The 27,487-nt window shown below is 32.2% G+C and overlaps 1 protein-coding gene across 5 annotated transcripts in view; it reads left to right on the top strand.

The window, feature by feature from the left end:
* The window catches only part of LOC145325825 (uncharacterized), a 91,386-nt gene that overhangs the window by 6,066 nt on the left and 57,833 nt on the right, over positions 1–27,487 (top strand). For 2 of the 5 annotated variants that reach the window (XM_080168790.1, XM_080168787.1), the window contains exons 2-6: positions 12,572–12,695; positions 15,895–15,972; positions 16,882–16,935; positions 21,613–21,685; positions 23,681–23,767. In XM_080168790.1, the coding sequence (XP_080024916.1) occupies positions 12,572–12,695; positions 15,895–15,972; positions 16,882–16,935; positions 21,613–21,685; positions 23,681–23,767 (416 nt within the window). Of the gene's footprint in view, positions 1–12,571; positions 12,696–15,894; positions 15,973–16,881; positions 16,936–21,612; positions 21,686–21,739; positions 21,768–23,680; positions 23,768–27,487 lie in introns of all 5 variants that reach the window. The other 3 variants (XM_080168791.1, XM_080168789.1, XM_080168788.1) reach the window with 2 other exon arrangements.

The raw sequence follows: 27,487 nt of genomic DNA, 5'->3' as shown, positions 1-27,487 counted from the left end.
CATTTGAACACTCAACTTATTGAGAAAAAAAAACAATCAAAATTCAAAGTTGTTAAGCAAACTTATAAGAAAAAGTTATTTTAACACTTTGTGGGGACTAGTGTAATAAACAGCCCATTGTCCCCTTCCTTCTGTGTATTCTGAAATTTAAGCCTTTTCACTTCAAGTTAAATATAAAGTTGTTGCCGACTTGGTGGGAAATCTAATCTTTATATAACTCGTATTGAGTGTAAAAAAAAAGTGGCCTAAAGGTCTCAAAGTTTCCCGCTAGGCTTGAAAGTAAAGTTAAGCTGATAAAATGCACTAACAAAACTTTTAGAGAATAAAAATAAAACTTTTTAAACCTACTTCAAAGCTTAAATATGAATAAGTAGTTTAAAAAGAAAAGAATAAAAATTCAAAGCAGCCTTTGTTAAATGGATCATTTTTTCACCTGAGGTGGATTCTTTAAAAATATTAGGCTCGCTTAGTGAGGCAAAACTATTTCCTAACACTTCAGAACGTTTTTTATATTTTTTTTAGTAAGGGGGGCGTTGTGAATATTTTCGACTTTATGGGGGGGGGGGACCTACAAAACCACGTCCTCTGCGGTGTTGCCATAGAAAAGAAAACTGAAAATCGACACTTTCTAATCCTAATAGGCTTTTCTCGCCACCAAAACACTGACTCTTATATCACGTCCCCAGACCGCTTGAAAAATATATTTTTTTTTGCGGTATTTAATAAAAATTCTCCAAATTTACTATTACATTAGGAAAAATCCTATTTATTATCATAATTAGACTTTCATCAATTAACAACTTTAACCCTAGATACTTTTGTGCGTTTTGCTAGATTTTTAATTTTTTGCAGATGAGATTGCACACTAAGCACTGTTCTGTAAATTCGAGGATCTAAAGGGATAAGCCAATGAAATATAAATTAATGTCCACTTCTTGTAGATTTTTACACTGCTTGTCTGAACCATCCAATAATTTTTTAATAAGAGTACCCAATATTTTTACTATTGCATGAGAGAATGTATTTATAAAACTTTGGGTACTAGTATGATTTATACTGTCCTATATAAAATCAGTATAATAGAGGACATTAATCTACAACTGTTTCTTCCCACAATACAAAGGCAATTTTGACACATAATATTTAAAGACAATTGATTTTTCCTCTAGCGGTAACGCCCTTAGAGCCTAGATAATGTTTTTCTAGGGGCGATTTCTCTTGGCATGCTGGTACTCTCCTCTAAAATAGCTATAAACCTTCCTAGGACCTATGATAAGATGCCCTGTAAAGGAGAACCATATCAGTTCAGTGGTTAGCGAAATCCTTCGGTACACACAGACAGACAGACATACAGACAGACATACAGACAGATAGACAACCAGACAGACAGACATACAGACAGACAGACAGAGATCCTTTTACTTTACTATAAGGATATTAGTCATGTCTCTTTATTCCTGGTAAAAACAGTTCTAACTTATAATGATGTTTTATTATTTCTCTGTATTTTGTCTTGAGGATATATTCAGGGAGGGAGGGGACATTGGACTGTTTATTACACTAGTCCCCAAAGTTTTATTATGACGTCTTCTTATTCGTTGGCTAAACAACTTTAGGGACTTTTATTTAATTTTGATTAGTTATTTTTTAAGTGTCCAAACGCTCCAACCACTAATTGTAATCTACAGAGGGTTTAATTTTGTGTATCAATATTGGGGATATACATCAATTTATTGACCAATGTCTTATCCATTTAGATCCCTGCGATTTATTCATGTTTTTCTTAACATATATGTTTAGACATAAGAAAAAAGTTATTTGCTTGTTTCAAATGTCGCTTTAGTTTAGTGTCGCTTTGGGTTCTAGACCTCTCCACGCACCTTGAAACACCTTAATTGCATTCGCCCTATATACAAGCAACCTTTTGATTGCATGACCTTTGTCTAGGAGTCACAACAGTATAGGGTAATGAGTTGCGCCTGTTTTGGACCTAACTATTAATATCGCACATTAGATATAGCAGCAGTAGCAACCTAGCAAGCAAAAAGGACCCCCCCCCCCCCTCCCACCCGACAAAAATAACGAAAAGAAATAGGGGAGAATGATTAGGGGCAAGGGACGACGCCGCTAGTATGAAAAAGGAAAAAGATTTGTAAAACAAAAGAAAAAGTAAGTACCAAATCATAGAAAACATATTATTGAGCACATCTCAAAATTGACTCAGAAAAAAATGAACAATCAAATTATAAAAATATTTTTGATTTGTCTTTTAAGATATCGTTAACCACTGAACAGATGAGTTTTACATTTTAGGGAAGCTTCACATAGAACCATGTCAGTCAGTCAGTCTGTGTGTGTGTGTGTGTCTGAGTCTGTAAGTGTGTCTTTGTGTGTGTCTTTGTGTGTGTCTGTGTATGTGTCTGTGAGTGTGTCTTTGTGTGTGTCTTTGTGTGTGTCTTTGTGTGTGTCTTTGTGTGTGTCTTTGTGTGTGTCTCTGTGTGTATCTGTGTGTGTCTGTGCGTCTGTAGTATCAGTTATCGCTAGCTGCTGGAACTATATGGTTCTCCTTTACAGTAAAGCTTGTTTAAGGTCCAGAAAAGATTTTCAATTATTTTAGGGTAGGTTAACTCCTCCCTCCCAAGAGAAATCAAACCTATACCCCCCAAAACGAAGAAAAAATTCGCTTCCCTTTAAAATTAAAATTAAAGGTGTTCACCCACTGCACTGGAAGACTGGAGGTCTCTATGGGACGTATCTGATGGTATGAAAAAAATGGGGTTATTTTTTGTGGGGGGAGAATATTTTTTTCGGATTATTTATTACTTCTTCCCTGATAGAGTGACAATTCTGTTTATCAGAAAATACAAAACCATAAATACAATGTATTAAAGTAAGGAAGATGTGTGAACTTTAGTTCACTTGTGCCTCACTCCCAGATATAATATATTAAAGTCTGGGATATGTGTGAACTTAAGTATACTTGTGCCTCACTCCCAGATATAATATATTAAAGTCTGGGATATGTGTGAACTTAAGTATACTTGTGCCTCACTCCCAGATATAATATATCAAAGTATGGAATATGTGTGAACTTTAGTTTACTTGTGCCTCACTCCCAGATATAATATATTAAAGTATGGAATATGTGTAAACTTTCGTTTACTTGTCCTCACTCCCAGCTATAATATAATAAATTATGGGATATTTGTGGACTTTAGTTTACTTGTGCCTCACTCCCAGATATAATATATTAAAGTATATTATATAAGTGGACTTTAGTTTACTTGTGCCTCACTCCCAGATAGAATATATTAAAGTATGGAATATGCGTAAACTTTAGTTTACTTGTGCCTCACTCCCAGATAGAATATATTAAAGTAAGGAATATGTGTGAACTTTAGTTCACTTGTGCCTCACTCCCAGATATAATATATTAAAGTCTGGGATATGTGTGAACTTAAGTATACTTGTGCCTCACTCCCAGATATAATATATTAAAGTCTGGGATATGTGTGAACTTAAGTATACTTGTGCCTCACTCCCAGATATAATATATCAAAGTATGGAATATGTGTGAACTTTAGTTTACTTGTGCCTCACTCCCAGATGTAATATATTAAAGTATGGAATATGTGTGAACTTTCGTTTACTTGTGCCTCACTCCCAGCTATAATATAATAAATTATGGGATATTTGTGGACTTTAGTTTACTTGTGCCTCACTCCCAGATATAATATATTAAAGTATATTATATAAGTGGACTTTAGTTTACTTGTGCCTCACTCCCAGATAGAATATATTAAAGTATGGAATATGAGTAAACTTTAGTTTACTTGTGCCTCACTCCCAGATAGAATATATTAAAGTAAGGAATATGTGTGAACTTTAGTTCACTTGTGCCTCACTCCCAGATATAATATATTAAAGTATATTATATAAGTGGACTTTAGTTTACTTGTGCCTCACTCCCAGATAGAATATATTAAAGTATGGAATATGAGTAAACTTTAGTTTACTTGTGCCTCACTCCCAGATATAATATATTAAAGTATGGGAGATGTGCAGACTTTAGTTTACTTGTACCTCACTCCCAGATATGATATATTAAAGTATGGGAAGTGTATAGACTTTAGTTTACTTGTGCCTCACTCCCAGTTATAATATATTAAAGTATGGAACGTGTGTGGACTTTAGTTTACTTGTGCCTCACTCCCAGATATAATATATTAAAGTATGGGACGTGTGTGGACTTTAGATTACTTGTGCCTCACTCCCAGATATAATATATTAAAGTATGGAATATGTGTGGACTTTGGTTTACTTGTGCCTCACCCCCAGATATAATATATTAAATAATGGGATATGAGTGGACTTTAGTTTACTTGTGCTTTACTCAATGATAGATTGACCAGATATAATATATTAAAGTATGGGACGTGTGTGGACTTTAGATTACTTGTGCCTCACTCCCAGATATAATATATTAAAGTATGGAATATGTGTGGACTTTGGTTTACTTGTGCCTCACCCCCAGATATAATATATTAAATAATGGGAAGTGTGTGGACTTTAGTTTACTTGTGCTTCACTCACATATATAATATGTTAAAGTATGGGACGTGTATGGACTTTAGTTTGCTTGTGCCTAACTCCCAGATATAATATATTAAAGTATCGGGCGTGTGTGAACTTTAGTTTACTTGTGCCTCACTCCCAGATATAATATATTAAAGTATGGAACGTGTGTGGACTTTAGTTTACTTGTGCCTCACTCCCAGATATAATATATTAAAAGTGATCGCGAAGCTAATTTTTCAAATTGCATTTTTATTTACCTTTTCTTATTTTTTAAGTAATTTTCATTGAATAATGCCTTAAAAATTCCACTAAGTTAGAAATAAATTAATTAAGGATGCCGAGATCCACTTCTCACGAAAATACCACAACAATCTGTGCACTTATAAGACTAAGGAAAAATCACCCTTTTCTTTGCTTACACATAAAAACAACGAAATTTATACTACAAAAATTTTGTTGTACTACATCTCTTTTGAAATAAATTTTCAAACTTGGTTTACAATTAAATATAAAACCTGCCTTAATATCGTAAAATCAGTTACCAAATATTGATATATCTATGCAGGTACACTAACATATGAAAAATTGTTGAAATCTTCAGAAATTACATGATTTAAGAATAAAATTGGGCAAAAAGAATAAACAAATATTATTTGGTATACATATCTAGCAAAAAAATTAGCAGTCTTACTAAACGTTTTCCATAAACAAAAGCAATCTTTTTTTTGTCCCAATTATCGGAAAAGAGTAAAATTTTTCTAAATACCTGCCTATATTTAAACCCTAGATATTCCAAATTTTGTTTTTTATTTAATTTTTTTTAAAGCCTTAAATTCATATTCCTACAATCAATATACATAAGTTTCAACTAAACATTATTTGAATGAAAAATCCATATAAAAAAAACATTCAGGGCCCATTATTTTAAGTAGTTGTCTGTTTCATTCAACAGAGTTGGGGATTTAAAACTAAAAGGTCGTCAATTAAATAAAATCTGGATAATATATAAGTTGATTTTAATTAATTTTTATCCAGTAATATGACTGTTTCATTCACACAGAGTTGGGTCTTTGAAACAAAAAGGTTGTTAATCATTGAAAATCTTGATAACATAGATCATGCTTTTCAAGGACGTCCTAGCATTTTAAATGGGGGGGTGGGGGCGGTGAGGGGTAAGAATTAAAAATTACAATTCCTGGGATGCCTACAGCACCACCAAGTTCATTTTGGGGGGAGAAATCTTTTATGTCATAGAGTTAGTGACGTCTAAGCTTTTTTATTTTAAGGGGGGTAAAAATTAAAAATTTTGGGGATGCCTACCCCTTTATCCTCCACCCCCTAGGACGTCCCTGGTGATATTATGTAAAATCTCGACAAATTGGTTAAATAAGTTTATTAATTTATTGATTTATAATCATACAGATTTTGTTTATAAACCCAACTTATATTAGCCGTTTGCGTTGCCCTCTTTCTTTCTTCGTCCCCTCTCTTACCTGTCATAGTACAAATGGTACCAACGGATTTTGTTAAGTTGAAATATAGAAACCAAACATTTTTTAATATTGTAAAAGTGTTCAGTGTATTTTAAGTTATAAGTTTGGACCAATATAGGACAATTTCAATAACTATAATAAGTAAATAATTGTATTCCCATAACTGAAAAGACATGTTATTTTATTCCCTTTTTTGTATATATTAATTGCTTATTATTAGTATTAAAATGAAAGCCTTGTTTTAATTATTGTACATCCATATTTAACAGACTTATATATAAATTTATTAAAAGAATAGAATTTGTGTGTTCTTTATCCTATTCCATGTTTTGAAGAATAAACTTTAATACAATCAAGTTCTGTGGTGTCTGTACTCTGTCTGTGTGTATGTGTGTGTGTGTGTTTAATTCAACTTGACTGTACTCAAAAAACGCCTATCTTAGAAAACACTTATAGCAAAACCTTTAATTAATTCACATTTTAAAGTTTGTTTCTTTTAAATATCTTTTATAAATTTTAATTAACTAATTAAATATAATCTAAGCAAGAATTTTACCCCAAAATAAAATAAAACCTTAATATCTGTAAAAACTTTCTCAATTGATAATAAAACTTTAAAATCCCCCAATTATGTGGGGGCCTATTCGTATTTTTAGCTCTGCAGTATGATTCCAAAAGAGAGTACAAACACACAGACAAACATCCTGTTACTTTATTAGTAACAGGATGTTTGTGTGTCTGTATATTTGTACCAAAGGATCTCGCTAACTGCTGAACTGATCAGGTTCTCCTTAACATGGTAGATTCTCATAGGTCCCGGGAAGATTTATAACTATTTTGGGGGAGGGTACCACCACCTTTCTAAGAGAAATCACAAGAAATCAAAAAAATTTATGTTTCTTGATTTAACAAAGAGCATGCAATGAAACATAAATGTCAAATGCAACATAGACATATTTTAAATATAAAAAAAGTATTTAAAGTGCCACTAGAGGCCTCTAGGGGCGTAGCCACTAGTTAGAGATAAAAAGCTTGGACTTTATCTTAACAATTTTTAATAAATGAATGTGTCTTTATACAAAATGAATATAATTAAGTCATATTAATGATATAAAAATATATTCTTATTAATATATTGATTGCTAGATATAAAACAATGCTTTGCTTTTTAAAATGTTTTTTTAGAAAAGCATTTTCTGAGATATGCATTTTTTGAGATAGGCGTTAAATAAGATGATACAATATTGATGGTCCCGAGAATAGCTTAATTTTATAGTTTCAATTATAATATTATCAATTGCCTGTATGTATCCTGTTATATTACATTTTATCATACATATACAAAGCAATTAACTGATTTCAAATGATTTTTAACGTCACATATCTAAAGCCATGTAGATATGTAGATATTTATATAAATTTTCAAATAAAGGGAAAAATGAAAATCCAGGTACCATTATCAGTGATATTCATTACCATATATGGCTTTATTTCTGTGACCATCGGAAGAAAATTTTTAATCTATCCGTAGATTACAATTTCAACATTTTTTGGTTAGTTTAATAGGGTATGTAACAAAAGCATTTATTTTACTAAAAATTTGCAAGTAAACTTCAACTAAAAGATTGTTATTTGTCGATTTTGATAGGTTTTTAGGTATGTATAATAAAACACAAAATACAACGATGTTTTCAAGGGAATAAATTCGTTTTTTTAAAGTTTGATTTATTTTTAAGTGGGAAGTATTTAAGACTTAATTCTCAAAATAGTACTCTTAAAAAACATTAATCAGTGACATATATCAACTTTTTTCCAGCTTCGTGAACACTTAAAGTATGGGACGTGTGTGGACTTTAGATTACTTGTGCCTCACTCCCAGATATAATATATTAAAGTATGGAATATGTGTGGACTTTGGTTTACTTGTGCCTCACCCCCAGATATAATATATTAAATAATGGGATATGAGTGGACTTTAGTTTACTTGTGCTTTACTCAATGATAGATTGACTAACAACACTAAATCATAAATACAAAAAAAAATAGTTATTTTTTTATTTCAACAATCGAATTAAAAGAGGTTATATTATCAACATGCCTTTATTTACGTAAAGTTATTAATTCAAGTTTGAAAAACTGTAGTCGATTTAAATTCCATTCTGTAGAAGACATACCTATTTGAAACTATACTTATTTTAAAACAATATCATAAACATGTCTTGCTTTTTCTTTGTAAACAACTGGTGATAAAGCCCCAAACCTCTAAGGGCTACACCACAAGCTGTGATGGGAAATACCTTCCCCTCATATTGTTTTTTTCTATGTGTTGAAATATGCGTAGTTTTTTATTTAATACCTATATTTGCAAGAACTTTAACATCACAGAAACTGTCGACTTTTAACATTTACAAAATGTCCTTCAAGAACTTTTTTGTCCTAAGTTGTGTGTTGATTGAAGTTCAATGTTATAAAAGCAATCCCATAAATGGACATAACAAAGATTGCAATGAACAGTACATATAGACTTACAATTTTGCAAAGCTTTATTCAAATGTGTAAGTAAAAAACAATTGATATAGAATACGTGGATATTATGACAGGGAAAATATATCGTCAATTTAAGTTGATAACATGGAGCTCATTTATTGGTCAGTTCGTTCATCCAGTAAGAGGGGAAGGTATAGAAGGGGTTGGCTGGGGTATTGTTATTTTAGCATGTTGCAAATTTCATTTATTAGAGAACCTGAAAATCTGGTGTAACATCCAAGCAATGATAAATCCATTATGAAAAAGTACAATTTGATATTTTTCGTCATAAGCCAGAAATAATTGTAGAATACAATAATGTAATAAATTTAGTTGCAGGGATTTTTTATTGCTTTTAGGTAGGTGGGTGGGGAGGGGGCATGATCTGGGGGGGGGGGTGAATAGTGGGGATAAGGATGAACTTTGAATAGTATATCTATCATATCTTTCCCATGAGGGAAAACTTTCATAGTTTTCTTTTCATTTTAGTTGTACCTTCTAGTAACCCCCTCTGACCTCCAATTCCTTATTTAAACAAGAATGGTGACAGTTTTAAGTTTAGAATCACAAAACATACGGACAAAATGAGTTTTAAAGCAGATGTTCAGTTGTCATGAAAAGAAAGAGAGAGAGAAAATATGATATTTCATAGAAAATAATGTTACAAAACGTTACAAAACATTTAAAAATAAGTGTTTTTAAGCATGAACGACAGACCGACGGACGAAGTAAATGGCATACTGAATGCTAATAGGTATAAAGAATCTGCACAACAAATTTTAGAACAACATACTTCCCTCAAAGCGTTACAAGTGGACAGAAAAATGAATTATAGAGTAGCTTTGATATAGAAATTAATTTTTAAAAACAAATTATCTAATTAGGTATTGTTTAAAATGAATAATAAAAAGAGGGAGGGAAAAAATACGTCCCATTTGCATGTTATTGGGATATTGTAGCAACTTGTAGCTGTATAACCTTCTACACTTTCATTTAGTTTATTCCATATTCCTTTATAATCAACACAATAATATTAATATACAAAATTCTTATATTAAAAGCAACAGGATGTCCGTCTGTGTGTCTGTGTGTAGCGAAATATTGTTTACCTTTACAGTGAAGCTTCTTATAGGTCCAGGGAAAGTTGAAAGAAATCCCCCCCTAAATAATATACCATCTAAAAGAATTTTTTTCTTAGATTAAAATTGTAAGTGGAGGGTCTACTTCCCCCCTTCCCCTAAGTTACATTAGAGGCTTATAGGGGCGTAACAGCAAGTTTTAATTATGAATTCAAAATTATATTTTCTGTTTTTTAAAAATCTACTACTCTGCTAGTTGAAATTTTTAATATTTTTATATTTTTGTTCTTAATCATAATATGTTTTTGTCAGTTATATCTTTTTAAAATTTAAACATTGGTTTTTTTCTATTGAAATATTTCTTTTATATAAATTTATTTATGTTAAATGATTATTTTTAAATCAATAATAGCCTAATTCTTGCCAAGAACCATAGGAATCTTCACAATCATCCATTATTAAATTTATTTGGCCAAGATGCTGAAAATAGGGATGATACTTGATATCGAAAATTGGCGTTTTCTCTTAAAGTTCCTAGCTAGAATAGAAACACTTCCATACTGTTAAGTCACTGATTAACAAGATATCTTGATCAACAAAGGAAGCGCGCTCCACAACAACAATGTGCGACTCGCCACGCATGCTGCGCTCGAAAAAAAAAACTTAGGAGGAATGTCAGGCTTTTCGATAGTGCGCGACACAAGGACTCAAGGAAAGTTTCCTTTCCGATACACATACTTTGAAAATAAGTTAAAGGTCCAGAAGTTAATCACAAAGATAAAATACCCTACCCCCTCACTTTTAATTTATTTTAATTCAGGGGTTACTGTGCTTGCCTGGCACTTTAAGGGAAAGCACCAAACAGTTATTTATGTATATTAATTTTGAAACAAACACTACAGTATTACTTACACTTATACAAATAAGTTTTAATTAATTATATGTTCCCTCATGATTTAGTTACATTTAATGTGCAAGAGTATTTTTTAATGTGAACATATAAATTGAATAATGTATTCCCCTATATTACAGGGTCTTGCAAGAGAAATGTTTTTTTTTAACTTAATTATTCATAGAAAAAAATGTTCCAACTTACTTTAAACTTATCAACCTTTTTCTCACATTTTACCACTTAGCTCCTATACTATATGCAGCACAGGAATGGTTCTTATATATCCAAAAACTAGAGCTTATGACAATGCAAAATATTTTTTTTAATACAAGCCGGGCAATTTTAATTTTATAAATGTGCGCTTTTTTGCTCAACCTTTAAATCCATAAATCCTCAAAAATAAGGCCTTTTAAATTAAGTTTAAAAAAACATAATTACTTCCATTTATGAAATAGGTTTTTTTTATATTTTTTTACTCCGAGAATTAATCAAACTTGCAAAAAGTTAACATTATTTTTTGTTAGGTTCCTTCAGTTTTTTGTTATAAATAAGAGAATGTGGTTATGGAGTGTAAATTATAAAATATAAAATTGGTTTGATTGATGGATTTTCTTTTCATTTAGAAAATCTATTGATATAGAATGTTATAAATTTAAACTTTTAAAAAGTTTATCTAGAAAGTTCAACTTAAAGACTGTGATAATAACTAAAAGCTATTAAAATGCCAACTTTTGCGGATAGGCCCCCTGAAGCAAGATCTACATGTAAGGGTTATTTCTTTCTTTACAGTGTATTTTTAAACTATGATAATAGGTGTAGTCTAGAGACCCACTCTCTAAATCCGCCAATAGGAAAAAAGTGGAAGAACAACCTGGCCTTACATTTGGTTAGAAAGTCTGCAGATTTATTCGCATAATGAGCCAGCTATCAAAGTAAAAGTTTGACAAATTTGGGGTCATATAAAACATCTAATTATATTATGTTTATTAGTATGTTTAAGAATTAATTAAGAACCTAATGGATCGAGAATAGTTATTTCTCGCATCGTATTATAAACGGCTTTCCGCGGATATAGAATGTACAATTATGAGATTAAAACCAGTTATTTTATCCCCGAGGTGCCGAAGGCACAGGCTAAAAAAACTGGTTTTAATCTTAAGATGGACATTTTTATATTCGTAGAAAGCTGGATATAATTCGATGCTAGACATAGTTTTTTCGTATGGATGAGAACCGGTTCCTATCCACCGAATTCGAATGAATACGAGAAAATCTTTATATAAAGTTTTAGAATTCTGTCTCCTACAGCAGTGAAGTAAATTCAATTACCCTTTAAACTCCACGTTCAGACGCTTTCTTACAATGGATATAGAATATATATGGACATTATGACAGGGGAAAAATTGTCATCAATTTAGATTGCTAACATGGAACTCATTTATTGGTCAATTTGTTCAAAGACGGGATGTGGTGGAGTTAATTACGTTATTTTAACCCGCTGAGGGTTTCAATTTATTACAGAACATGAAAATCTGGTGTAACATCCAAGTAATAATACATCCATTATTAGAACATGCATAATTTACAATAAAGCCTGGAATAACTGACGACATTATAAAACAAATTTATTTATTGAAGTTGCTGAATATTTTTTTTATTGGCTAGAACGATGACATAATGTAAAATTTGCACTGTTTATAGCACGAATATTATTGCTTGATTGCCATGAGACGCTCGATTTATTAGATTTTCATTTTTATATCACGCCAATTCTGCTCAAAATGCCTTGTCGAACACAAAAGACCCCCTCTAACTTTATAATGAATTGAAAATAGAGGGGTCAGTTTTTGTTTTTTTGTGGGGTTAAGACCCAAGACAGGTGTTAGGCAAGGAAAAATACTACCCCACCTCTAATACTAAATTATTTTTAAGCATAAGGGGGAGGTGTCAGTGCTCGAAAAGCACTTTTTGGGAAAGTACCTAATGATTTAATTTTTCTGTAGACTGGGTACTGAAGACGGACCATGGCCTGGACGGGGACAGTCTGTCCTACCTCGACATGATGGAGAGGAATAAGGAGGAGGAAAACAGGAGGGCCAGGGAGAGGATCATCATGGAGGAGGGCAGGTACATTGATAGATAGATAGATAGATAGATAGATAGATAGATAGATAGATAGATAGATAGATAGATAGATAGATAGATAGATAGATAGATAGATAGATAGATAGATAGATAGATAGATAGATAGATAGATAGATAGATAGATAGATAGATAGATAGATAGATAGATAGATAGATAGATAGATAGATAGATAGATAGATAGATAGATAGATAGATAGATAGATAGATAGATAGATAGATAGATAGATAGATAGATAGATAGATAGATAGATAGAAAGATAGAAAGATAAATAGATAGATAGATAGATAGATAGATAGATAGATAGATAGATAGATAGATAGATAGATAGAAAGATAGATAAAAAGATAGATAGATAGATAGATAGATGTATAGATAGATAGAGAACTAAAGAATTACTTCATCCATAAATCCGTGACACTGATATAAAGATATAAAATAAGATAAGATTTGATAAAGTATAATATGATAAGTAAATTAACTTATTATACTTGATTATGTGTCACATCTATCCATTTCCTTGATTTTTTATCAACAAGGAACAATTTGTTGCATGGCATTTTATTCTAAAAAGATGGTTTGATATAAGGAGGGAGGAGACAATGAGCTGTTTATTACACTAGTCCCCAAAGCTTGATAATAACTTCTTATTCGTTTAGGGATTTTTATTGAATATTAATTGGTTGGTTCATTAAGTTGAGTGTAATCCATTGATGGATGTACAGCAATTAATCGGTCATTGTCTTATTCCTTTAGATCCCTAAATCATACCTAACTGATAAAGGAATCATCGTCCAATTTTGGAAGAATAAAAACTTATTTAAAGCCCATTCTTTACTTGACCTACACTAAACAAAAAAAGTACGCTATTACAAAAAGTTCCCACGTGGTCCAGAAACAATATGAGGTAAACCACCATTAATTTTGAATTGACTAAGTGATACCCTTGTGGTGTAATCCTTAGCAAGTGCCCTCACTCATATTAAATTGATTTTCTAGAAAGCGTGTCAACTTTTGGACAGAATTGTCCTTATTTTTTCACATATAAAAATAGAATTATTACGGTTAATGAGATTATGTAGATAAAAATGTCATATTTGATTATCTTTATATTATTTTTCCCGGACTACAGGGTTCATTCAAGCAAGGACGCCCAAGCTTTTGATTACATTTTTAAAATCTATGTTTTTTCAGGGGATATTATAATTTCACCCACCCACCCTTCCCCCTATAAATAAAAACTTTTGAGTATTGTTAATGGTAGATGGGGTAAAATATTATATAATTCCGAAATTGTGGTGGTTAAATTATGAAGATAAATTATTCTCGTAATCATTTGAATCCTGTGGATAGGAACCGGTTCTCATACATACGAAAAAAACTATGTCTAGCATCGTATTACATCCAGCTTTCTACGAATATAAAAATGTACAATCATAATATTAAAACCAGTTTTTTAGTCCGTGCCTTTGGCACCTCAGGGCTAAAAAAAACTGGTTTTAATCTTATAATTGAACATTCTATATCCGCGGAAAGCCGTTTATAATACGATGCGAGAAATAACTATTCCTCCCTCTTATTATGACAAAAAAGTTTAAACACTGTTACTTAGAACAATCTAATCCTGATTCGAAATTACCCCTCACCTCCATTAAACCCCCATGAAATATGTAAAGCAAAAAAAATTATGGAAAGTTTATTGATGAATAGGAGTGCTGTCTAAGTATCGTTAGTTTAGCCAGCTGTAGGTATCACTTTATTTAGAGTACATGAAAATCTTGTGCAACATTCAAGCAATAATATATTGATCAAATGATTGTTTCTGTATATGTCAGGATAAAAGCTTATCTGTATTATTAAAAGCGTCCATTTTAAACATGTTGATTTTCCAACTTTTTTAAAAACAAATTTTTATATGATCTAATTTTCCGTTTGATCTGATTTTTGTATATTGATTCCTGGGACAACAAAGAACAATAGTACAAACGAAGCAACTCTATAATCAAGTCCTAAAAATGTAAGTATGTCCATAAACATTATCCTGTATCAAGCAGTTTTTCAACAAATTTACTTACAATTTTGCTTCGACTCATTCGATACTTTTATATTCTGATTATTCAGTTTCAGACACTATACAAATGTTAATGTCCGTTTGTTCTTCCGTTTCAGTGCTTCGCTTTTATGGATGTTGTCATCCTTGTTTATTATTTCTTAAGTAGGTGTAAGTATAATGATTACTACTTTCATTAACAAAGCTTTTCTATAATTAGGGTTGGTTTGTACGTCTGTAACGGATAGCCCATATAAAAACAAGTATGACAACATCCATAAAAGCGAAGCACTGAAACGGTAGGACAAACGGACATTAACACTTGTCTGAACTGAATAATCAGAATATAAATGTATAAGAGTCGAAGAAAAATTGTAAGTAAATTTGTTGAAAAACTGCTTGATACAGGATAATGTTTATCGACTTACTTACATTTTTAGGATTTGATTATAAAGTTCTTCGCTTATAATATTGTTCTTTGTTGTCCCAGGAATCAATATACTAAAAATCAGATCAAACGGATAATTAGATCACATAAAAATTTGTTGTTAAAAAAGTAGAAAAATCATCATGTTTAAAATGGACGTAAGGACATTCTGGTAATGATTATAGAGTTGTTACGCTTTCTAAATGATACCTAACTACTACAGGAATCACCATGCAAAGTTTGAAATCAATAGGCCAATTCTAACATGCCTAAATTAACGAAAAGCTGTCTGTCTCGGACGGACGGACCGACGGACCGACCCTAATTATAGAAAAGCTTCGCTTTTAAAAATAAAGAATGTTAGAATTGTCCTATCACACAGCTAATAAAGACATATTTGTAAGCTGCGCAGCTTAATCTTTACTAGTGGCTTAACCCCTAGCGTATCGTGGCCTTGTTTGTCCATGAAAGGAGAAATCTAGGAAAATTGCAACACATGATATTTTTACAATAAAATTTAGGAAGGTAAGTTTTTCTAATGTTTTTGCCTAATCCAAACGCAAAACTAGTATCTGTATTCCCTGTAGAGTAAAGCCCAATTGGTTCAGTGGTTACCGAGATCTAAAGCCTCTAATAGACTGACAGACGTGCGGACGGACAGACATCGTTCTACTTTGTATTATAGACAATTAATTATTAATCTAGACGCCTGTATAATATAAAGAAGCAAGAAGAGGAGCAGTTGAATGCCCGAGATCTTGAGGATATCAAGGAGCTTGCCAAGTAAGAATATCATAATTCTTGGTGTATAGGTGAAGCTTTTCTCTTGGTTAGTGTACACAGGAGATTATGCGCACATGCCGCGATACATACATAGGAGATTATTGAAAAGTCGTCATCCATATTTTCAACCTTTCATAATTTAAGGGGATTGGATGTTTTTAGAGAGTAGAACACACAAAGGCTGAGAAACTGCCTCAACAATAGTGCTTAAAAAATTACGTCATATGGCCTACCATTGATCAATTAAAATGTATAGTTACTTGCTATTGGTAATTTAATCTGTGTATTGGCCTATCATTAGCCATTTGTATTGTATGACGTCATTGTTATAGGCACTATAAAGAGCTTCTGTATAGGTATTAGGATGTTCGTTCTTGATAAGATGCTTTTTTGTCTTCTTTTTTGTTTTGTATGGGTAGTCTTTAGATCAAAGGCAGGGATATAAGGGATAGGGGCCGGTAAATTTATGTAGACCAAATGATGATGCACAAAACTACCCCTTCTGTAGATTACAGTAAATGGTTGATTCGTTTGGATACTCAACTTACTGAACCGACCTATAAAAATTAAATAGAAGTCCCAAAAGTTGTTAAAAGCCAATAAATATGAAAAGATTAAATTAGAACTTTAGGGACTAGTGTAATAAACAGCCCAATATCACCTCCCCCCCTGGATAAAAGGAGATAAAAACTATATTCAGTATATAAATTCATAAGGGAAAAGACAATAGACGGTATTTTGATGTACATGCACAATGATAATTAACAAAATAACCCCTTTATATATAAAAAAAAAATCTTGGTTGTAGAGTTTCAAAATATTTATTTCATGTTTTGTTAAAGTTTCTTAAAATTAAATTATAAGACAAGTATTTTTGAAGGAAAAATTTCCATGAAAAAAATAATGTTGTAGGTTGCGCATGTTTGGACGGCCTGGTCACGGAGCTCCCACCATGGACATCAGGTAGTATGTCTTTTTTGTTGAGTAACTACGCTATAAACCCGCGACCTTGGCTCATCACGTAGCGCATCCGCTCGTCGTCGGGTAGGTGTTAGGTTCGAATCTCGCTATAACTAAAACGTTGAAATGGTTCCTACTGCTGCTATGTTTAGTGTTCGAAATAAATAGTTAGAGGAGGGGGATGACTTAGCCCATAAATAGGAGCAAAAGTTAGACCTTCATGGACAAATGTCGTGCAATCAAAGAGTTGATTGTCTGTTGGATGTTACTTAACCTAATATCCTTGTGTCAAGTTAAGCTGAGTAGTTATTAAGATCTGTAGCTTCAGACAAAAAAATCTTACTACTTTATAAAATAGAATAAATATTGAGAGCTATTTTTTACACTTATCCTTATTAAAACTGGCATATAAAATTTTGGGTATAATTCCTTTCATAACAACGCCTCTTGAGGGGCGTTTCGTCGTATTTTCACAATGGCCTTTTATAGGTTATATTAGGTTAGGTTAAGTTATATCAGGTTGGGTGATTGCCCCGCAGGGTAAGGCAATTGGCCCCGCAGGGGCTAGAAATAGGAGAAAAGCTATTGAGAAAGGGACTATACAAATAAAATTTCAAATGCCTAACCATTATCTTGAGAGTTAAAACCTTTGTACTTTAAGCATTTAATTTTTGCTTTCCATTTTGTTTTTTAAGGTAAATTCCGCAAAATTATTGTCACGATTTCCTGAATTTGTCTACCATTTTAGATTTTATGCAGCGTTGCTTCTTTATACGTTGCTTCTTTATAATTGTGTTTATTATTAGTTATTTATGGACAAAGTAAATGAGAATTTTTAACAGTTTCATTTTGTCTCTTTTACAGCGTGTGTGTGTTTGTAGGTTACTTTCGATCCTTTAAACGGCTGGGCTGGTATGTTTATAATGTTAAAAAAAGATCTACTACACCCCTCTGAAAAATGTTAATAAGAAAGGAGGTGGAAGTGGGATCTGCACGGAACCTAGTAATAGTGTCTAACTTTTTATCTTTGTGACGTAACAAAAATCAAAGGGTGAAAGGGGAGGTGGGAAAGGAAACCCCTAAAAAAGAGATAGATTTTTGTTACGTCACAAAAAAAAGTTAGACACTATGACTAGGTTCATCTGCACGTGTTTATTTTTATGGCTGCGCAATTTCTTTGAAATTGTTGAAATCGTCCTTGTTGTTTATTTATACACCAGATCAACAACCTTTTCACCCAAAAAGCGATTTGTCAATATTTTGCTAGTTGGCCGCATTTTTCAGCCCAGACTTACTCACAGACAGAGAAAAGTAATCCTAAAAAAATTTCGAAATGAATAAAGATTTTAGATATGTATTTGAAATTTTTTAAACCAAACAGTTTTGGTTATGAAATTTGTGATATTTTATATGATTTAGATATAAGAATAGTTATTTTCGCTTCATATAGTAGGCAGCTTTCCGCGTATAGTAAAATGAAAAAATATAAGATTTGGGGCCAATGAAATTTATGTATTTTTATGATTTTGTTGTTTTATTATTCGTGAAAAATTTATATGTTTTTTTATACGATACACAATTTTCAGTATGGCCCAGAACCGATTCTAATCCAGCAGATAAACATTAAATTGCTATCCTTATGAAATTTTATGAAATCATATTGACTTCTTTTTTTGAACATTAAAACTTATTAAACCTCTAAGTAAAGTTAGGCAAAGGTGCAAGGATCTAAAGGGATAAGACAATGGCCGATAAATTGATATACATCCCCAATGATGATACATGAAAGCACCCCTTCTGTAGATTAAAATTAGTGATACACTAGTATACACTCAACCCAATGAACTTACCAATCAAAATTCAATGAAAGTCCCCAAAGTTGTTAAGCCAATGAATAAGATAACATTATTATAAAACTTGATTATACATGAAAGTACCCCTTCTATAATTTACAATTAGTAGTTGAAACGTTTAGACACTCAACATAATGAACCAACAAATCAAAATTCAATGAAAGTCCCCAAAGTTGTTAAGCCAATGAATAAAATAACATCATTATAAAACTTGATGATACATGAAAGTACCCCTTCTGTAAATTACAATTAGTTGTTGAAGCGCTTGAACACTCAACCTAATGAACCAACCAATCAAAATTGTAAAGCCAATGAATAAGATAACATAATTATAAAACTTGATTATACATGAAAGCACCCCTTCTGTAGATTTTTATTAGTTCTTGAAACATTTGGACACACAACATAATAAACCAACCAATCGAAAGTCAATGAAAGTCCCCAAAGTTGTTAAGCCAATGAATAAGATAACGTTATTATAAATCTCGGATCTACTGCAGTTCACGGTAAAATGTTGCTGGTAACGCAATTTTCCAAAAATCTATGAATTTTAAAGGCTGCTAGCTGCCAAACGGCTGAACGTACAGATCATACCCGCACACCATTTTAAGCGGTACAAGAAGGCATACAAATAATCTGGAAAAGACAAGATCCAATGATGCACAGGGATAGCTTCACTAAAGAAAAAACGCGTAAAATAGGTCTTTTTTGCGCATTTCTCTGCACTGTGAGATAATTATGCATTATTTATTTATGGCTATTCCAGATTATTTGTAGGCCTTCTTATGCCGCTTAAAACAGTGTGCAGGCATGATCTGTATGTTCAGCCGTTTGGCAGCTAGCAGCCTTTAAAATTCATAGATTTTTGGAAAATTGCGTTACCAGCAATATTTTACCGTGAACTGCAGTAGATCCTAAATATCTTATGAGTCACCTCCCTCTCTGCAAAAGTTACTTTTAGAAAATTTAAATAGTTCAACAATTTTAAAGCAAAATAGTTTTAATAAAACTTATACCTGCTCATTTGACTGACTAGCCTACAGTCTTTTGAAAAACAACAACAACAAAAAGTCAGGTAGGGAGGGGACAATGGGCTGTTTATTTCACTAGTCCCCAAAGTTATTATAACGTTTACTTAATAGGACACTTAAAACTTTAATGGAACATTTATTATTTTTTGATTGATTGGTTCATTAAGTTGAGTCTCCAAGCGCTTCAACTACCATTTGTAATCTACAGAAAGGGTCATTTTATTGTATCATTAAAAAATGTGTACAATTTTAAACCAATAATGTTTTAAACCAATAATGTTAGATTCTTCCTTACTATTGTTCCAATTAAAGAATTCATCATCTAGTCTTTCTATATTTATTTTTGTTATATTCTATTCCAGTTTGAATTTCTAAATTTCGTGTTGATTAAATGAGAATAGTTAAATCAAAATATTGAAACTGCAATACTTTTGATATTTTTAAAAGCGAAGCCTTTCTATAATTAGGGTCGGTTCATCCGTACGTCCGTCCGTAACGGATAGCCTTTTTCATTAATTTAGGCATGTTAGAATTGTCCTATCGATTTCAAACTTTGCATGGTGATTCCTTTAGTAGTTAGGTACGATTTAGAAAGCGTAGCAACTCTATAATCACTACAAGAATGTCCGTACGTCCATTTTAAACATGTTGATTTTTTTACTTTTTTAACAGCAAATGATGTGTTCTATGTGATCTAATCATCCGATTGATCTGATTTTTGGTATGTTGATTCCTGGGACAACAAAGTATAATGTTATAAGCGAAGCAACTATATAATCAAGTCCTAAAAATGTAAGTATGTCCATAAACATTATCCTGTATCAAGCAGTTTTTCAACAATTTTACTTACAATTTTGCTTTGATTCTTATACATCTATATTCTGATTATTTAGTTCTGACACTCTATAAGTGTTAATGTACGTTTGTCCAACCGTTTCAGTGCTTCGCTTTTATGGATGTTGTCATCCTTGTTAATGAATAATTTTCGAGTGCGCGAAGCAATATTACATTTTCGGTCAGATCTTGCTAACCAGTATAACCCTGGGATCGGAATCAATAGGACAATGGCCGATAAATTGACATACATCCACAATGGTTATCCACAAAATTATCCTATTTGTAGATTGCAATTAGTGATTGAAACGTTTAGACACTCAAATTAATAAACTAACCAATCAAAATTGACTAAAAGTCCCCAAAGTTGTTTAGCCAACTTATAAGAAAACGTTAACATAAGACTTTTGGGACTAGTGTAATAAACAGCCCATTGTCTCTAAGTATAACCTCTAGAGGTCTGATTAATTATAATATATCTCTGAACCAAATCTGGCCAATGAAGTGCATCATTACGCTGCCAAACGTCCAACAGACAACTAACCGTTTGACAGCACGACCTTTTCTAGATGGTCTAAGTGAGTTAGGCCACGGCATTCTACATACTATTAATATCACGCATATGACATAGCAGCAGAAGGAACTATTTATAACACCTTTAGATATGACGTAGGATGGAGCCAAAAGTCGAATCAATCAGTTTCCCGCCGACCAAAAAGTCAAAGGAATACCATGACCCATAAACAGGCACAACTCAAAACCTATAGCTTACAATGTAATGACATTAAAACTTATTTTAGTAACGAAATTGCTCTATAATTCACTTAGTCAGTCAGTCTGTTCGTCTGTCAGTCCGTAATGCTATGGGGGAAATAGGATTTTCTCGGCTGCCACTTGAGATAGAAGGCTGAAACTTCTGCTTCGCTACTCATGGATGTTGTCATCCTTATTTTTTGTTGTAGAAAGAAGAAGTTTACTGAGCATCAGTTGGACACAAGCCTACAGAGGTCTACATCCATGTTCTCTCTAGATCAGGTTGGTATTATCTATCTATCTCTCTATCCATCAGTTAGACACAAGCCTACAGAGGTCTACATCCATGTTTTCTCTAGATCAGGTTTGTGTACGCCATTTTTAATCAATATGTTCTTGTTGGTTGCTTCTTGGAAAAATCCTAAAATAGAAATGACACAAATGTGTATAAAATTTACGCAAATTCTGATCTTAATTTTCACGTTTTTTTAAAAATGCAACATATTTATAATAATAGCTATTAAAACAATTTTCAAGCATATCTTTTATCTTATTATGATAACAATTAAATAATAAAATATTTTTTTACCATATGCAATTCGTGATCAAACACCTAATTGAAAAAAAAAATGCAAGACATAGCTTTTATTTTAAGATAGACTAGGGGCAACGCCCCCTAGAAGCCTCTAGGTGTTCTTAAGGTGGGAGGGGGATAAGTCAACCGCCCTTCTACTTTTTAATGTGAGTTTTAATAAGAAATATTTTTTAAAAATTTGGGGGAGGATTTAAAATTGGATGGGTGGAGATACGCTCTCCCAAAATAGTTAAAAAGCTTCCCTGTACCTAAAAAAAGCTCAACCCTTACAGATCGGGCCCAAATTCCCACCTTAATAGATCGGGGGGGGGGGGCTAATTTGACCCCTCCCTTTATCTCGGCTCCTGTTACAGTTAGAGACATAAAAAAATTTCTGGTGGTTCATGTGCATATTTAGAGAAAATTACTTTTTCTAGTCATAGTGGTCAGACCGCTCCTTAGCCGCTGTTTAGCGGCTAGCCGCTAAATATTAAAACAGCTGTAGAGCGGCCAATTTTAAAGCTAGGGTCACAAAATTTTATGTGGAACTTTTATTTTTTATAACAAAAAAAATACTTTTGCTGGCCATCGGACGCCACGACCGACACAGACCAGATATCCTTATAAGATCAACTCTTGTCGACGTATAATTACTAAACTTAAAAAGTCATGAAGTCACAATTCTCTATCTTACCTATAAAAAAATGACATTGAAAAAACTAGAGGGGGTAGTCAATATAACCCCCCCCCCCCTTAATCTGTAAGGGTTAATTGCAAAGGAAAACCAAACAGATTTAAATTTTATAAAAAAAAAAAATTATAGATTGTCCAGAAATAGCTAGTAAATAGGGAAAGGAAAAAGAGAGGGGGTAAAACAAGTTTGAAGAATTCTGAAAATAGTTATGAACTCCAACTTCTTCCACCGTTCTTGTTGCTTTGTCATTTACAAGAGGCTACCCGCGACCGTGGCTCAAGACATACGTTGTCGATAAGATGAGAGGATCGAATATTAACCTAACACCGCATCAGAACTAAAGACGTTAAGAATGGTTCTTACTTCTGCTTTGTAATGTGTAATGTTAGACAAATGTCGTACAATTAAAGAGTTGGCTGTCTGTAAGGGTGTAGATTAATCTGATACCCCGGGTGTTGGGACAAAAAAAGAAGAGATTTGGCTCCCGCTACTTTTAAACAACGCTTTCTTGTTTCTATGTCATTTACATGCGGCTGCACGCACCCATAGCATCCATGAAGTAATAACTTACTATTTCTTCCTTTTCCATGTTATAAATTGTTTACAGATGAAATTTGTGTAATTTGAGACAGTTTGACTTTGTTAAAGTGTTTGATAGCCAAAAACGATAAACTGACCAAGCATTATTTTCTTGATTCACTTTACACTAAGAGATGCGATTGATAATTAAGACTTTTTCTTTAAAATATGTTTAGTTATAATGCAGTAGTTACTATTTGAAATGTTATTAATATTATGAAGGTAGATTTAGGACTTAGAACTTAAGAAAGTACTAAATACATCCCCAATGATGATATACAAAACTACCACTTCTGTACATTACTATTAATGGTTGAAACATTTTAACACTTAAGTTAATTAACCAACCAATAAAATTTCAATAAAAGTCTCCAAAGTATACAAATAATAAACTTATTATATAACTTTGATATATGAAATTATATTGCAGGCACAGGATTACATGATGCCAGCCCCAGTTAGCTCCACTGCCAGAAACCTGGAGGAATCTTCATCCTACCTGGATCTGGACTCTACGGTAGGTTAATTCTACATTTTTATGTGATATTATTCAGAGATAAGACAATTAATAATATATAAAATTTATCCGCAATACTGATAACCAAAATTATTCCTTCTGTATAATGAAATAAATGTTTAATAATGGTTCGAAACCAACCAATCAAAATTCAATGAATGTACCCAAGGTTTTATTTCCAACGAATCAGATAACGTGATTGGGTGCCAGTATAATTTACAGTTCAATAAACCCATGATATTACCTTGCTTTCATGTTAGAGTGAATGCACTAGATCAAAAGCAGGCGCTACATTTGTTTATTAAAGTAAAACGATATTTCAAGAAAAAATAGCTACATCCGTATGTATTTTAAACAAAATTGATATTTTGAAATAAATCTTGAACTTTGATTTAAATCATTAATATTTTGTATTGACTAAAATATCGGTGGCGGCTTGATGAGTTGGTTCATGATATACTGATAGGATTATTGACTAAAGCGTTTGACATACCAAAAAACGGTTTCAATGAAAACGCCAATTCGATTAAAGAAATCACCCCCTCCTAATCACCTTTATTTTGAAATTAATTGTCAAAAATGGTGGGTGAAATTTTGTTGAGGTATAGGCTTGGTTAGGTCTAATCGGGAACAGGTAGCCCAGCAGGAGTTAGGTGAGACTCGAACAAGTGTCCGACAAAATGTGCCGTGTGACGTCATAAATGGGAGAGATGAGAGGAAAATCCCTTTAAAATTGATGGATCTATTAACCTGACACTGCTCCTTTTGCCGGACACTTTGTGTGTCTCGAGTTAGGTCATCCCGCAGGGTCCGGGTTAGGTATTAAGAAAGAAAAAAACTAACATCCTCCCTTATTTTCAATTTATCTTTAAAATAAACTAAACAGGTATTTATTATTATGTATTTAAATGTTATGTTATTAAATTTTCTTTAGCGACATCACTACAATAAAAAGTATGTTTTAAAATAACCTTTAGGATATTTAGAATACCCACTCTTATTTTTATTATAAATTCAAAGTCCTTACTGTATACATAAGTACATTTGGGAGTTGATTAAATATCAAAAATTCTTTTCAATTTACTAGTTTTTTCATTATGTTTATTACATTCCAAAATGTTATTAAAAATAATAGTAAACTCTTGATTAAAGATTTCTTTATTATTAAAAAACAATTTCTATCTCTTTACTTTCATCTCTAGAAAACCCAGCTTATACGTACAACGAAATTAATTCGAAAAAAAACACGAAACGTATTTTCATATGTCGTTGGGGGTCAACAAATAGTAGAATTGACGACCTTTACGTCTGCCCCCCAAATATTATTTTAGATTTATTTCGCTTGTTGGTTATACCTTGATCCTGTAGAATACCAGTTGATTTGATAAGGCTAAGCTTTTATAAAATTGGGGTAATTCTGCCCGTAACAGATAGCTCTAATCGTTAATTAATTTAGGCACGTTCAAATTGATAATTTCCGTTTATCAATTTTTATATATTTGATAGAATTTTCGTGACTCTTAAGGAGCGGTTCATCGTATTTTCACATTAGCTTTTGATAAGTTTTTTTAGGTTAGGTTAAGTTGGGTTCGGTGATTGCCCACCAGGTTAGAGTGCCCCGCAAGGGGCTAGAAATAGGGAAAAGGCTATTGTGAAAATATGACGAAACACCCCTGAAGAGGCGTTGCCACGAAAAGGACTGTACCCGGATTATTTCTTTAACTCTAATATTAATGTTTGCTATATGAAGAGGGGGGAGGGGGTGGAAACATAACTTCTCTCATTCCCTTCCTTCTTAAACCCTTCCCCCCCCCCCTAAAAAAATCTTCGTGCTCGCATATTTGTATATGCTGTTCTAAGAATATTTGACAATATAAAACAAAACAAAATATTCTCCTTGATTTTATTTGTTTATTATATTTTATCAGAAATGAACTATCAACATTTCATCTTCTAGAGGAAATTGAATTTTCACACCTAAAAACCTTGTTAGAAGCGAAGCTTTTCTATCATTATGGTCTCTCCGTTCGTTCGTCTGTCAGTACGTAACGGTCAGCTTTTATCTTCTATATCTTCTTTAATGTTCTATAGGTTTTAAACTTTGCATGATGATTTTTTGACATCACTTTTTTGTTTGATATATTTATCCAATTCATCTGATTTTTGTAATATTGATTCCTAGGACAACAAAGTAAAGTATTATAAGTGAAGCATCGCCATGATAAAGTCCTAAACATATGAGTATGTCCTTAAACAGTATCCTTTATTTATATACAACACTGTTTAAACTTAAAAATTAATATTGTGCTTTTCAAGTTCTAATACTCTATATGTGTTTTTGTTCATTTGTAATATCGTATTTTTAAAGGTTTGCTTTTATGGATGTTATTATCCTTGGTTGATTTTAAATTCTATTGATATTTCAATATACCCTTCAAAGACATATATTATTATTTATGTCCAAAAACCAAAGGTATTTAGAATAGTAACCCTTTGATTGCAAGATTGTCTGGATGTCAAAACTGTATGATATTGAGTTTTTTGTGCCAAGGCATTCTCCTTTTTTCTTACTACGCGCCCGATACTATGTGGTCAATACTCGAACCTAACACTTGCACGACGGCCAGCCGACACTTTACCAATTAAGTTGACGTACATTTTTAAAAGTTTTATTTCTTTCAAAAGACTAAATATTAAAATCATTTAGTTTTTTACAAAGTACAACTCTTTGATAAGAATAGTTTAAGATTTACAATAAATTAGCTTTAGCTATAAAGAGTCAAAATAAAATTTAATAAATATTATAAAATGTTATTAACATATAAATTAAATTTTTTTTAAATATACATATTTACACAATAACACATAAACACTTTCTATTTATTAAGAATTCTATCAAAATCATTTAATCTAAAAACGTTTTATAAAATAAAACAATTTTTCTTGAAAAAAGTATGACAAAAACAAAATATTTTTTTCTGTTTCTGTTGATTGATATCGGACAGACGATATTGCAGACATTTTCCCGCCAGTAGGATTGTCAGGCAGCCATCTTGGTAGGGTTAGGTATTCTGGTCATTTAAAAAGCAGGTCTCGGCATCCACGCTTCAGTAAAATTGTCATATTATAACTTAAACATTCAGCTGGATGTCTTAACCTGTTCCTATACGGACAATCCATATTTTGGAGAATTTTATTTTGTCATACTAGCTGGTTTAAATTTGAGGCTTATTCGCAGCTGTCGATCCCTGGTAAATGGTTGGCGAACATAGAACCACTGATCCGATTGAGTTCTCCATTTTAGGGATACCTAAGCACGGGAGGGTTTTAAGCTATTTTAATTTTCTTTTCATGTCTTGGCTTAAGGCTATTTTTCCCCATCATTTCTCCTCGAACCCAGATCCCTAGATGCTAGGGTCGCAGGTTTATAAGGGATTTATCTTTCCTATATATTTTAGATCTCAAGGAGAGAGGAAATATTAGCTGTTTGTTACACTAGTCCTTAAATTTGTATATTAATGTTTTCTCATTCGTTTGCTTAACACCTTTGGTAAATATTTTATTAGTTAGTTCATTAGGCAAGGTGTCCAAACATTTCAACTATTATCAGTTATCTACAGAAGGGTTAATTTTGTGTATCGCAAATAATTTTTATGAGTATAATACACCTCTGGATGATTAAAAATTTATCCTAAGTCTTAAAACTGCTGATGACCAGAC

Source organism: Acartia tonsa, chromosome 8 (assembly GCF_053477335.1).
Source record: "Acartia tonsa isolate MP-2025a chromosome 8, ASM5347733v1, whole genome shotgun sequence".
In the NCBI taxonomy this organism is placed as follows: domain Eukaryota; kingdom Metazoa; phylum Arthropoda; class Copepoda; order Calanoida; family Acartiidae; genus Acartia; species Acartia tonsa.
The sequence above is the reverse complement of the archived record's forward strand: the minus strand, read 5'-3'. Positions and strand labels throughout refer to the sequence as shown.